Below are 15,251 nucleotides of genomic sequence, written 5' to 3' on the forward strand. Positions count from 1 at the left end.
ATCATCATCCTCCTTCAATCAACAACTACAGATGTTCACAAGACAGGTTGAGGAGAAACAAAGCAATAAGCTTTCCTGAGCTAGAGCTTTTTCTTCTTTGTCAGAAAACATGCAAAGACCAGGGGGAAAGATGTAAAGGGAAATATATCCAGGAAAAGAAGAAAAAAGTGACTGAGGATGAGAAGTAATATTTATATGTGGATTGGATCAGCATACTTACTCTCTCCCTACTATCTAATTCAAACTTTTTTTTGCATACATCTTCACTGTTAAATTTGATTTACTTCTTTGTTGTACATAAAAGATTAAGGCTGAATACAAAGAGTTCAGCAAAGTTGACAGACCACATTTATTTTTGCAAGTAAATAAGCATTCCTCAAAAGACAACTTGTTTTGGTTACAATTTCCTATTTTGATAGCTCACATCTTTAATCTGGCTTTGTTTGGTTCTTTAAATCAATGGCAGGGTACACAGTTGAGCTACAGTTGCGATTAAGAGGTCAAACATTGAATCCAGTAGGTTTTTTTTTTTTTCTTTTTTTTCTAAATCTACTTCTTTCCTCAACTAGCAGTTCAGTGTCTTAAGTTATTCATAATCAGCAGGGGGCTATGAGTGAACACTACACCCTAGTCAAAAATACAGAGACAAGCTTCATTATCATCTATTGATTGAAGTAAGCAAACTCAATAGGAGCTCAGATAATCCAAACACATAAATATTGCCTTTTGAATTCAATAATTGTCTTCTTTCCTTTCTTCTGAATCATCAATTCCTCTTTGAAAACCTTCAAAAAAATAAGTTGCTTTTCACCCCCCCACCCCCCCTTAATTTACTTTTTGGGGGAACCTCTTTTGTTCTTACACACAAAAAAAACAGCAAAAAGGTACTCCCACAGATAGAGTCCGTTAAAAATCAGATTATTTCCACAGCATTCTCCTATTATTCACCTGCCAGTAAAATATGTACACTCATTGTCTCTGCTTGAATGCCTATTTTTATCTGACTGAGGCTATATGGTCATTTTTGTATTTATTACTGAGTTGTTTTTTTCTCCTTCTTCTAAAGCATGTTTTTCTGTTCTCAAAAACTGGGCCACATGCCTCTGAGGAGAAAGTAGTGCATTATTTCATTCCCACCTTTTCTTCTTTTTTGGCATCTCTGAGGCCTGCTATGCCCAGAAGTGCTTCCACTCAAGCTGGACCATCAAATCAATTATCACAGCAGTCTGCTTTCTAAATATGAATGGCAATGAATGACAACAGGCAAGGCGAACTTTCAGCTTTGATTTGTCATTGCTAATGTAAATTTTTTTGTTTTGTTTTATAGATGTTTGTTACAATGGTAATTTGACCAACTCTTCCCCCTGCTGTCTGCAACTGCGTTATGTAGATCTTGAGATGAAAAGCCTCACCTCTGCTAAGTCAAAGACACAAAGAAGGAGAAATAGGGAATAGGGAGCCATTACAAATACAGAGATTCCCTCTTTCTGCTACCATCTTACTAAAATCATTAACCATCAATGAAAAAAATGCATCATAAATTTTTTTTACCTGTTTTTGTTTCTAAGAGTCCACAATTTCACGACGCAGTTGTTTTGAACTGTTATTCCACCATTTAACATCAGATCTCCGTACTCAGTAACAAGCTTTTTTATTTCAGTTAAAGTTAGCATGGCCTCGTGACAGTACTAAAAGATTAACTACTGTATAAAAAGCATGCACATTTAAGATCTAAAGTACAAGACAATGTGAGAAATTAGAAAATTATGTCTTACCCCTTACTTAGTATTTCGCTATCAGTCACAGTCACAGTTTGAAATTGTTAGTTTCTCCAAAGATTCACTATTATCTTCATAAAAGAATTAAACTATGAAACAAAGATTGAAATATTTTTTGTTTTTTCATTCATTAACAAAGCTTGTTCAAGAAAATTCTATGAAAAGCCTAAATTATGTTTGGAGAATGGATTATATACTAAGGAAGTGGATTTTAGACAGCAACTGGGACACATTCAGAGTAGTTCGAAGTGAATTCACCTGAAAGTTTTCTTTATTGCCAGAATTTATAATCTGATAACCACTATGGGAAAGATTGCATTGCCTATTCTAGGGGAAAACAATTTCAGCCAAAGATGTACCAATTCATTTCAGAAGTCATAGACACAAATGAAACTCAAACTTTTACTTAAGTTCTTCCAAAAAATGTTTGCATTACAAATCAACACTAATGTTCTCAAAAAAGGGAGGTTTAATGGTACCACCTAGTGGTACCCATGGACCATGAGTCCATCATATGGATGAGTCCTAGGAAAGCATTCTAAAAGCTTTTGCTGAATCCTAGAACTATTCATGATTTCTTCTGAGCCCTGGTTTTACATACCTTTATTACTTCAGGGCTGAAAAATATGAAGGCAATCATTTTGTTTGTTTTTCCTTCCTCCCTTCATGAATACTTTCATGGTATTCAAACCTTATGCAAAACAGACTATAACTGATTCCAAAAATAGGGATTTCATTTCTCTTCTATGGCTGTGGAACAAGTTCATTCTGAATAAGAACTTTCTATGTGCCAGTTGTGAATTATGCTTCATAAGATAAATAACTAGTCAAGAGTGAAGAGATGAGATGCTTTGTAGCACATCCTCAGGCCTGATGGGCTGACTACCTGTCAGACAATGTTGAAAGTAGGATTATGTCTGAAAAGGTTGACATACCACAGATTTCTCTCTCTAAATCAAACACTTACTGTTTAGTTAAACTCAGTAAACTTGAAGTAATTAGATCATCAATATAGTAAATTTGTATGAATACTTTTTACAAGGCTAAACCAAGAATCTGTATTACATACTTTTAATTTGAAATATATTTCAAGCTATTATATTTTTTCCAGAATTTTGGACTAAAAAAAAAAAAGCAAATGCAGCCTTAATTCTAATTGCTTGAGACCAAATATAAAACAGACTACATTAAAAAAAAGCTAACAAAAAAGATAAAGAAACAAAAATTTTATTGCACTAGAGTGGAGAATGGAAATCAAAGCCCTATGTACATCTTACTCTCACATTTTTTTATATCAAGTACTGAACTGATAAAAAATATCATGCAGATATTCAAGTATACAAGAGAAATTTGGAGAAAAAACTAAAATCATGAAAGCTAAAACTTTAGGAGAATCAGACAATCTTTTAAAAACAAAACCCGTTCACTGTGATGTAAAACCTTGTTTTGTTGAAATACAGCATAGACAAGAAAATGCAGAAAATGGCAAAAAAACCAACAGAAATGTTCTGAACTTTCTAACCACAGGGAAGTTGTTACAACTGTCTTGGGACTTTTCTGACTATCCTTTCTTCATTGTTACTGACTTGTGAAACAGGAACTCTAAGAGCAGCACAGAATACAACGGTTGAGGTGCGGATGCTTTCTGTTAAGCAGAAAAAGCTCCAAGATTGCACTTGATACAAAAAAATGTCATGGGAAATATTTGTCCAATTTAAGAGTTCCACATCTCTAAAGACTAACAAATTACTATTTGTTTATTTCTAAGAGTACAGACAAGAATAGAAAGAGTATACAGTCTCCAGGTGTCTTTCAGAAAAAAATATTTTCAAGATAAAGACAACCTCATTTCTCCTATCACAAACAACAATGCTTAAGCAAAGTGTTGTTAGGAGCATAAAGGTCACTCCAGAGCAGAAGCATCATAACTTGCACGCACACTGTGAAGATAAGGATGTATTTGCCTGACAACAATTACTTGTCTTTCAAGTACCTAGTTCTACTGTTTATTATCACTTCAGATCACATCACCTCAAAACCTACATCAGTACATCTACCAAAGTTGTGAGCTGCATTTTAGATAAGTGTACCAGAGAGCTTTTAGTATTTCAGCTTCTCATACAATCTTCTACAAAATGCCAGCTGTTAGTTATATTTTGGAGGAAGCTTTGAAAAATGAAAGCAGAAACACCCCCAAAAACCAACAATGTCAGATCAGATTGCCAGTAGACTGCAATTAATTTACTGTATTTAGTTTGCAGTTAAGAAATAGGTGAAATCCTGACCTCACTTATTCGATTACAAAATCAGTGACAATTTGCAACTAATTTGAATAGTTACTTGTTTCTGTGTTAAGTGCACACTGTTACTGGAACTGCAATTTTTTTTTCTTGTTTTTAGACTGCACATAGTAGGATTACATTTTTTTGGTTACCAGCAGAAGTCTGATGACTTAGGGAAAGATATCTCTGTATCTTATAATCTTTATTATCTCTGTATTTTATAACTAGAATAATCACCATAAATGATGAACTGATGTTTTACCATGGGCATTGTCTCATGAGCCACCAATGATATCAATGTATTTCAAAGATCCCCAAGACAAAACAAGAAGAAAATTCAGTATAAATACTTGAGGAAGATCAGTTCCTGAAGAAACATTGTCAATTTGATTTTTTTTGAATCTATTATGTTATTTTAGAAATCTGTTCATTTCAAATACAGAGACCTGCACAATAATTAGACATTCTCCCTACTTCAGTATGATGTACGTTTTGTTCTAACCTAATTTTGTAGGAAAAGATACAGAAAGGCAGAAAATCCACTCCAGTAACATATTCATGAAGTTATAGGCACACAGACATTATTATACAATTTTATACACCAACATGTTTAAACAGAATCATTTTCAACAAGATAAGAAATCCCTAATGCATTAAAAGAAAATGTATAAAAAAATAGAGAAATCACACACACATGGAAAGCAAAAAGATCATAGCTCCAACTTCAGAAATACCAGCATCTTTTATTTTTCTTAGGCATTCATCTAGAATACATTGCACAGTATGCACACGGTATTTAAATTACAACTAATGTTTAAGGTCCTCTTCTTCTGCAGTATAGTATTAAAAGGACTAAGCAAAACCAACTCTTCCAAGGCTTGTGTCTTTTTTGTTTGTGTTTTAAACAGTATACCACTCATTTTAAGACTTCAAATTGAATTTCCTCAAAATATGTTTCTATTATAATTATCTTGCACCTATTTTCTACTCATCATTAAAAGTAACTTCAATCTACTGGTAGCACCCTTTACTCCTTTACAAGAGTATTCAACCTGAAGCAATCCAGCAGAACATTTTTATTGATTAACCAGCACTGATAGCTTTTAGGATGCAGAACTAATTCCTAAACTACATATATTACCAACTAAACAACTCAGCAAAAAAACATTGCAACAGTAATATGCAATCATCACAGGAAACACCTATGCTAGTTTCAGAACTGTAATGGAGACAATGACACTGTGTTAAAATATTGTCTCACTCCATAAGAAATGCACTACCCTCATGCTAGTTGCAAAATGAAAGCAAGATATTGAATTTATCGTAAACTTAAAAATATAAATCTTGCCAGAGAAGGATAAACTCTTTCAGCACCAGTGCTGGTGTATGCTAGTTTATGCAGACTGCAGAAATACACCATTTGTTTACTCATCCACTAGATGATAGATGGGGGAAAAGTGTCTGCCTCTCAAAAGAGCTTTTAGATTGTTTTTAAATAGAGAGAATACAACGAACACAGAGTAATACCAGCATTACTACCACTATTCCTCTTTTTATTCTGTTACTTGCTTGACTTTTAAACAAAATATTGGAAGAGAATGAATTCACTAAACTTCTATGCATTTAAAATGTTGAGAAACTATCATAAATGAAAAACGAAAGAGTATGGTTTGGGGCAAAAAATACTTCAGAAGTACTCTAAGTCCATGAACAAGTTACTGGAAAAAAAGCATTAAGACAAAGATGCCACAGTATGTTTAAGTCAGCTCTTTCTTAAATAAAAAAAAAAAATAAATCAGGGACTTAAATGGAAATAAATGAAGAGAACATAAGAGAGTAGTAAGAATAAATCTAAATCTCTTCAATTACACTGTCAGGTCCACATGAAGTGTTCCCCACCCTGTACTCTCGGTAGATCTTTCCCAGCACTTCTAGAAAGTTCATCTAGACTGTTTCTCCAGCAGGGACTGTTACCCTGTACCTGAGTCTCTGTTGCTGGACATTCTGGCATAGATTCTTAAATTAACATGCCTAAAAAAATTAAAAAAAAAAAAGAAAAACACACAAAAAAAAAAACCCCAACAACAACAAAAAAGTGAGAAGAGCCATGGCAATGAGATTCTAGCTTCACACAGGGACGTATTTCCTAACTACACATCTCTGCCTACTACGTTACCACAGCACTAACCAAACACCTATTTTTGGTATGCTGACCCACGTGTGTAATTCTCTCCTGATTGTGCAACAATGATTTTAACATTTCTGTGCTTTGTTCTGTTCCATTATGGTCAGTAGGATAGAATACTGGTTTTGCATAAAGTAAGCTACTTAAAAGTAAACCGTTACAGTTGTCAGCCACTATAAATAAACTATGATGGTCTCTGTGCTGTAGTTACAGGCCTGTCAAATTCTAAAATATGTGCCTATAACAGGATGGAACAGACAATTCTCTATCTTCAAAATAACCATTCTGAAGTAGATATATGTCAGTTTAATTAACCTGCTGCAAAGTCATACATTGCAACAATGATTTTCACCTCTTTCCTTTATATTCATTATTTATATATATTAAAATAATAAAGCCAGTGTGCATTACTTTACTAATGCTACAGTAGAAAAAATTGTCAAATATTCCAATGTCCAAATGCAAATTAAGCTAGCTTTGCATATAGTTATTTCACTCATTAGTACTCATGCTGTTGGTAAATGAGCACACAAGTATTCTTTCTGTGTGTAAAAGTAGTTTCTCTAATGTCAGGTACCACTCTAGGTGCTATAATTAATGGTCCTTTTTGTGTGTGTCCTCTCCTTTGCATATGTAACTTCTAGACTGGAACCTGCATGCTTCCAAATCCCATGAGTAAATTTATACAATAGCTTCAATCAGGTTCTTGTATGGGACTAACATTTATTGTCTCCTTTTAGATATTCCCAAAAAATTTCACGTAATACTTTTGGCCACTTGAAAAAAACTTACAGTTGCCCAGAACACGAAAATGGATTATCTAGGCCTTTTCCTCACAGAAAGTTCCCCTAGGTCAATCAAATACCTCAGCCAGACCCCACTACAATACAAACTGACACAACGCAAAATCACACATCCACTAAACAAAGCAACTATTTATCAAAAGAGAAATAAAAGGTACTGTTAAGTAGCTCTGCCCAGTATAGTGTCAGAGGTGTCTCTGCTTCCAGACTGGGGTTAGTCATCTTGTTGGCTTTCTCAGCTTCTGTAGATTTTGTGCAGTCTCTGAGAATTTTCTTGGTCACCACTGGGTAACAGATTTCTCCCCAAGCCCAAACACAGAGGTAACATCTCTTACATAAATATTTCTCAAGATACAGATAAAAATATATTTTGATTGAGGAATTTCTTCAGTTCTGAGAGCATAGGCATGCTCTGAATTAAGAATGATAGTGAAACAGTAGCAGAACTCGTTTATGGCTATAAGCAAATTAGGAACTTCCTTTTCACAATATCAGGCATATACCAAATATTTTATTCCAAATTATACAATCTTTGCTACCTATATGTAAGAAAGCAGCTGAATTTGCTTCTACATCTCCATAAAAAATATAAAAAGAAATAAGCCAACACAGATCTAAACCTAGCTGATTTATAAAATAGAAATACGTATTCAATGTAAGTATTTGAGTCTATAACAATTAATTTTCAACTATGATTTAAGTTCATTTGTTTTTAACTCTAAGACATTTTGAATTAAAAACTGGAAAACAGTCTACAGATGTCTAAAAACTACATGTAACTAACATACTATAAGGGAAAAGAGAAAACTCAGCAGTTATTCAACTCTTTCTCAAATTTTCTCAAAAACAAACTTGCAAGATGCAATAATTGTTCAGAGTACACTTAGGATACATTACCTTCCTCAAGAAAGAAATTCTACTCTATTGTAATTTGACCTTAATGACTACACCCAGTACATCCTCCAATGAATTGGAACATCTAAGACTACTACTTGAAAATGATGATCAGCTACGGGCCCAAACTCTCACTGTAAGAAATTAATATTTTTCACAGCATTGCCCACAATTAATTTTACTTCTGTTTATAAATATCAGGACAAACATGCAGTTCTAAATGACATTTCTAACACACCAGGAACTTGTTATATTTTAGAGCTTATTCTTACCTGAAGATTGAGCTACAAACTTAAAAATCAACAATCAGAAAGGTGAAGTCTGCTGATTTTTCACACTGGCTCAATGGTTTTCTATGAGAACCGTTTGCAAGCTGTTCTGAAATAGCTTTTGTCCACTCAGTTTGTAACTAAGAAAGCATCTTACCTCGTGGTACACGCTTTCTGCGATCTCTGAATGCAGCTCCTGACTGCAAGGCCTCGAGGAGACTATCCATCACTCCAGTCTCATCACCTTCTGAGAATAGGAGAAAAATATTAGTCTGAATATAATTGAAATAAGATTGTTAAAAAAAAAAAAAAAAAGAAAAATGGTGTCAGTTCTATGTAACATTTCCAAATAACAGACATATGCTTTAACGTAATGGATGCTGTCAGTCCTTTAGTTATCACTACCTAGCTTGTGTATGATGCTTTATTAATCAAAATTTATACCAATCCTACTTCTCTTTAAACTTAAAGAGGCATTATCTTATGCATTATTGATGACATCTCCAGCTGCTGGTAAATGACTGCTGTTTCACTGCTAAAATACTTGTAAGACTTCCCTGAAGTAGAAACAGGTCACTTTCCTGATTTACACAATGTACATGGAAAACGTGATGAAACTGAATGCCATAAAGTTACATGTTGTAGTACTGCACATTTTTGTGTTGCCTTCTATTTTTATGATGCATTGAATCCTTATAATATGCAAGAATACATATGCCCCATACTACATGGATACACATAATAAACAACAAAGATGAAAAAGTCATGCAGGGAAAGGAGGAGTTGCACCACTTAAAAAACAGAACTCTCTTCTACTAAATCACTTTATGTATCATTGCTGTTTTATGCATGCCTATCACTGCCACTCCCTCCAAGCTTACAGGGTGCTTTTGAAGCCCCAGACTTCATGGAGTATTATGAAAAGTTGGGCAGAAAGATTTTTTTTGTTAAATGCATTTAAGTCTCCCTTAGCATTTCAGAAATAGAGGTCAAAGAACCACAATTTAGCAATATGATTGATGAATGTTTCTTTTCCTGTTCACATCTGTATTACAACCCAAAACTAAAATATTGATTACACCCAGCAGATAGGTGGGCATTTTGTTCATGTCTCCCAGACTTTAAGCTAACAGAGATTTCACCATCACAAGGTGAGAAGCTCATTATTTTATGCAAAAGACTTGCACTACAGTAAAACACTTCTGACTTGCACAAAGGAGGTTAAATGTAAATTCAGGCTCTCAAGTGTTTAAGTTTAAAAGCAGTATATTAATGCATAAGGTATTCTCTCTAGTTCTGTTACATTTAGATTTATTAGACTAAACCTAGACCTGATATAAGAGCACACAAATTCTAAATGATTACCTGGTTCCAACTTACATTATATAACTACATTATGATCAACAGTATAATTACTCAGTAAATTTAAATTATATATCAATGTAATTTAAACCACTACATATAATATGCCACACTCAAAGTTATCTTCAATGTCAGATGCAAGGAAGCAGAGCAAGAGTAGCAACCAGAAGACTGAAATACCAGGTTTAATTTCATTTCTTCCAAAACCCTTAAAAAAAAAAAAAAAAGCTTATGCAAAATGAATAAGTAAATTAGCTTCTCTTAGTTCACACTCAACCATAGAACCAAAGCTCGTCTAAAGCACACACCATAATTATCTTTGTGTGCCTTATGTTACAGATGTTCATTTATTGATATATTGTTGGTTCTGCATTAAATTTATTTTCGGAATGAAAGATCTGTGAACACTTTGACCAAACCAACATACTCCAAGTTGGTCTGAAAAATTTAATGAACAGTAAATATGATTGTAATACATACATAATTAGTTCATAGGATAACAGAATCATAGGATGACTTTGAGTTGGAAGGAACTTTAAAGATCATTTAGTTCACTAGAATATTTTATGTGTAGAAAAATAACAGTAACATTCAACTTTTTTATGAAAGTTGGCAGAATTTATTTTAAAAGATCCTTCAATACTTCATAGATGTTTATGCAGCCTTCCACTTTTCTGCTGAGTGTGTCATTCTACCTGCTAATTACTGCAACTGCTAAAAAAAACGCCTTATTTTTGGAATATCAAATATACAATTCAAAGAGACATGAACTAAGAAAGCTCTGAAACACACTGTTGAGATTTTTAACTCCTCACACAGAATATTAGTTCTGATCTCACTGCCACATCTCAATCAAAGCTGTGGAGCGATTAACTGGAAACTGGACAAGGTATTGCATTTTTAGTCAGCCTTCATTAAAATTCTTATATAAGAGGATTCAACAGAAGTTTCAGACTTGATCCATAATTCTTGCCAAGATACTTCACATATTACCAGTTATCACTTTGATTTACTTTTTTTTTTTTTTAATACTTCCTATAGTAATTTGCAATCCTTCACCAGCTCCTAGACCCATTTTCTATTTCAACAGAGTTCCTCTGAAACAGAGAAACCATTTTAGCTTGGTGATGAAGACAAAGCATTTCCATTGCTACCACTGCTAGTCTCTTTTGTAATATGATCCTTAAGATAAGTTTACTGTCATTTTGGCCAATATTATGCTTCTTTACTGTTTCCCGACAATTCTTATCTAAACCTCCAAAAGACATCGTGACACGCGTATCTGCCACAATTAAATGCAAAGTATCATTAAAGTTCACAAAAATATACAGATAAGCGATCATTCTTTTGTTAGCCTGAGAAGCAATAAAAGCTCCAGCTGAGCCAGAACAACAGGGCGTTTTGGTTTTGAACTGCTGCTAAAATATCATATTGTAAAAGTGAAATTTGTTTTGTCTATTGCAACCCATTAAGTTTTTAAAATTGCTCTTGCAATTAAGAGTGCTATAGAGTGATCATGATAGAAAACGTGGCAGTGCTCTGCTGAGAGATTACAAACCATGAGTGACAACTGTACACAAAATCAGAGCTCTTATATAGGAATGGGACTTTACATAAGAATGGGAATTACGTATTTAAACTCAATTGCCTTTGCTTCAGTAGATGTTCTTGGACTTCCTGTTGTGGGACAATTATTTAAGTGACTTGACTAACTCTAGAGACCAGACTATAGAAAGCACTCAACTTGCAATCATAACAGATCTCAGTCCCTGCATCTGAAACATGGCTCACCCTCCTGCCTATTTGATTTCTTTAGTTCACATTCGTGGCAACTACCCTGAAGTGAAAAACTTCAAGATGTTCTTGTTTCTCAAAAGTATCCTTTGATTTGTTCACACTGACTAGGTGAAGATTACTAAGGGGATGCCCACATATTTTTTTTCTATCACGTTTCGGCCCTTATTAAGAGGGTCTTGTTAAATACCATGTTAGGTAATGCATACTGCCTACCTATCTTCTTTCCCAGGTGGTTTCAAAATTATACTTCTAATTAAATTTTGCCAATGTACTGATTTGAATTTTACTATTTCTAATGAGCATTTCAACAGCAGAACCACCAAAATGGTTCACTGCTCTTTTAAAAGTCAAATGTAAGTTCTGTACAAACTTTGAAACAAGAGTTTTCACTCAGAATTACTATCAGAATTCTGAATTGCAAGATATTCACTTAAAAAGGTCAATTTTCAGCATCTTTTGGCAACTGTGTCTGGTGTTTTCATATATTTGCATTTTATTCTTTTGCTATAATCATTCTGCAATCATTTTGTAAGCATAATAAGTATCTTCAGGAAGCAGTCTTCCTGAGCATTTTCCACTGTAATACAATCACATGGCTGTTATTTACTTTTTAATTAAAAGGAGAGCAATTTAGGACAGTATTGACTGATAAATGAGCCTATATCTCATGCCAGTTTACACAAGTCAAATTCTCACTTACATACCAATTAAACTTATTTATAATAATCTGACCTCAGGCTTACGTAAAGTTAATAGAGTGGGAAAAATGTACTTTGTTGCATTGTTAAGTTAGTAACAAATGGTTTTGACAAGCACACACTTTTATTTTCAGAAAAAGTTGTAGTGGTCAAAGTCTATCTGAGCAGGAATACATTTAATTGAAATGCATCAGCAGTATTCCCTTGGATTCATTCTGAATAGACTTTTGCCCCTTGTAAAGGATGATTTTCATAAGCACACGCACACAAAAAGGCTTCAGAATGTATTGGCTAAATCACTGATAGGAAGACATTGCCTCTATATGGGCAAGAGTAGCAATCAGAAAACTGAAATACCAGTAGCTACAAAACATATAAGAAAGAGGGCCAAATGATATCCAAAACAATTAAAAATATCTACAACTAAATATCTACAACTAAATCACATGGTTGTTTAAAAGTTTACAGTATAAGTAACTTTTAATTGAAATAATTAGCAGATACACAAGACACAGCACACACTCCTCAGTTCTTTTATAATCAGAAAATCCCTCTAAAGAACGGTGAACAAAACTCAAGTTATCAGAATGAAACCAGTCTTGGGACTACATCTGGAGCGAGATAGATTTCTTACATGTTCTTGTCCATTTTTTTGTGTTTAGTTTTCCAGCTATTTTAATTTAAATTAATTGCGATCTCCTTCAATTAATATGTAAAATACCCCAATATCTATTACTCTTTCGACTAATCTTGTACTCATCAATATCACAAAAAATTTTTAGATTTCATTGCCAGGACAAGAAATGACCAACGTTGGTCACAAATTCATTTTGGAATGACCATAACAAAAGGAAATACTGAACAAAGGTACCACTCTGTAACAAAGTATTCACCTAAACATTGCAGAGGTACAATGGACAGGACATAATTGCCCATCATAGTGCCTTTAGAGAAAAATTCACAAAAGCTACCCTAAACTTAAGACACCACGCTGTCTAAACCAACTCATTTGTATGGATATTCATCCCTATTAATACCAAATCCACCGACTTCAACTGAAGAAGCAACTGTCATTAGAACTGAATTCAAAAAAGATAATAGCTTTTAGACAGGTTTAATGTTTATCTTTGATTAACTAAGAACCCAATTAACATTTCTGTATCCATTACTATGACTAGAAGAAATAATATATGTTCATATCACTAAGTTTTCTTGAAGCAAAGATAAAATGGATACATGCTGGATAAGCTGTTCATTTTATTTTGGAAGGCATATGCACAATTTGTCACCTACCAGTCTGTTTTGGGTTTTGTATAAAATACCTATATTTAGATACATACATCTTTTAAGATGTAGAATCACTTTAGCTTGTATAATGTTGTCCAGTGTAAATCACTTCAAAGCTTATATGTAGCTGAGAGATCTTCTATAATTTTACGTTTCTCTTTATTGATTTTGGAATGTTTAGCAGGATTTGCAGCAATCAGTTGGCATGGCATTTATAAGGCAACTCAATCAGACTAGGTACTCCACAAAGCAGAAAGCACTAGAGCTAGCTGAGCAACTTGGTCTTTGCAGCGTTGTCAATTTTTAAGCTAGGAATTACACAGGACAGTTCTTGATCCTGGCCACACTGCAGTTTTCTACTCTCTCACACCAAGAAAAAGAAAAACAATTCATTTTGATCTGGATGCTTCAGGGGCCACAAGAAAAAAAAGCTGCATCTGCATTACAAGCTAAGAGCAAGAGAGTGCTTATGGAACTATACCACAGGAGGCTGGAGAATAGAGAAAACGTAATACTCTGACCTGAAATACATTTTTTTTTTTTTTTTTAAGTTCTTGAACAAACAGCTGAAGAAATGAACTGATACACAGTTAGGTTAAAACACCCTTTGGGTGAAAATCACCTCATCAAAATGACAGCTTGAGAGGACATCTGCCTCCTTCCTCTAAGTCTTTTGTATCACATTTGCTTAGGGAAATTTGTGATTATTTATTTAAGCAGGAATGAGGATACAGACATAGGTATATCAAGGAAAATTAAATAATTGATAAAAAATTAACAGTATCAATATCCTGGAAACTAATGGAGAGAGCGCTATCATCCCATTCCACTCCTCCTAGCATGGAAATAGAGATGTAATATGCAAGCCAGATATTTCCATATACCTCTTATTAAATATTGGAAAAAAAACAATCTTATTTTATAAGTATTAAAATAACTATGTCACCAAAGTATTAGTAAGTTAAATGATAGTTTCCATGCCTCTGGTAACAATTTATTCATGTATCTGCCGTTTCAATAATGAAGAACTAGAACAAAATTAAGCTTCAGTTTTATGTATTGATAAAAAAGGATTTTAATCATGAAAAGCAACACATACTATCAGCATCCCAAGGCATCTATGTTGCTATTAAGCAGTCTATTCCTCACCTCCTAAAAATTAACAGATGTAGTCAGATATGCTCTCACTTACTGAGCTTAAGAAACTTAAAAAGGTGTAGCCTTAATCAGTTTGCTACAGCCCCTAAACACACACCAATTAACTGACAACACTGTCCAGGTAGGCTCCTCATTCTTTTCAACAGCTAGTAAAATATACTAGCATACAGTATCTTCAGTGGTAGTTAAAACTAATCACTCTCAAAGAATCAAATGCCTTCAAGTATTGGTAGAGGAAAGAGAGATCAAAGTATTTTTAGGATTTTCTCATCTCTTGGTACCACATCTACAACATCAATGTTTCTACAACAGATGTCTGTACAGGCCACCTTCACTAGAGTCAGAGACACAACTTGGTGGAAATCTGCAAACGACGACTATCAGGGCCTCCTCATTGCTCCTGCTTTCTTGTTATTTTTTTTTCTTTGCAGCCTCACATAAAATACAATTTCCTCACAGCTCACAAGCTCAACACTTTGCATTTTTATCATGCTGAAATGCCACTCTCTACTTAGTCACTGAGCTCAATCAGATTTTCTAGCTCATAACAGGACTGTTGGGAGAACATCCATTGTAACACAGACCCTTCAAGCTTGAAAAGAAATATGTTAATTGCCACAATATCTTGATTATAAAGATGTTTACAGAATGAGATTAACAACAAAGCAAGTAAGATACTACTTCTTCGAAAGAAATCCATATGAAAAAAATCAATTAACCGCAACAAAGGAAAACAAG

At 33.9% G+C, this 15,251-nt stretch overlaps 1 protein-coding gene across 1 annotated transcript in view; it reads right to left on the bottom strand.

The window, feature by feature from the left end:
- DIAPH2 (diaphanous related formin 2) overlaps positions 1 to 15,251 on the bottom strand; it is a 142,013-nt gene that overhangs the window by 21,598 nt on the left and 105,164 nt on the right. The window contains exon 26 of the mRNA XM_042876630.1: positions 8,369 to 8,458. Within this exon, the coding sequence (XP_042732564.1) occupies positions 8,369 to 8,458 (90 nt within the window). The remainder of the gene's footprint in view (positions 1 to 8,368; positions 8,459 to 15,251) is intronic.

This window comes from Lagopus leucura, unplaced genomic scaffold, assembly GCF_019238085.1.
Source record: "Lagopus leucura isolate 7727_CA_CO unplaced genomic scaffold, USGS_WTPT01 Super-Scaffold_100016, whole genome shotgun sequence".
In the NCBI taxonomy this organism is placed as follows: domain Eukaryota; kingdom Metazoa; phylum Chordata; class Aves; order Galliformes; family Phasianidae; genus Lagopus; species Lagopus leucura.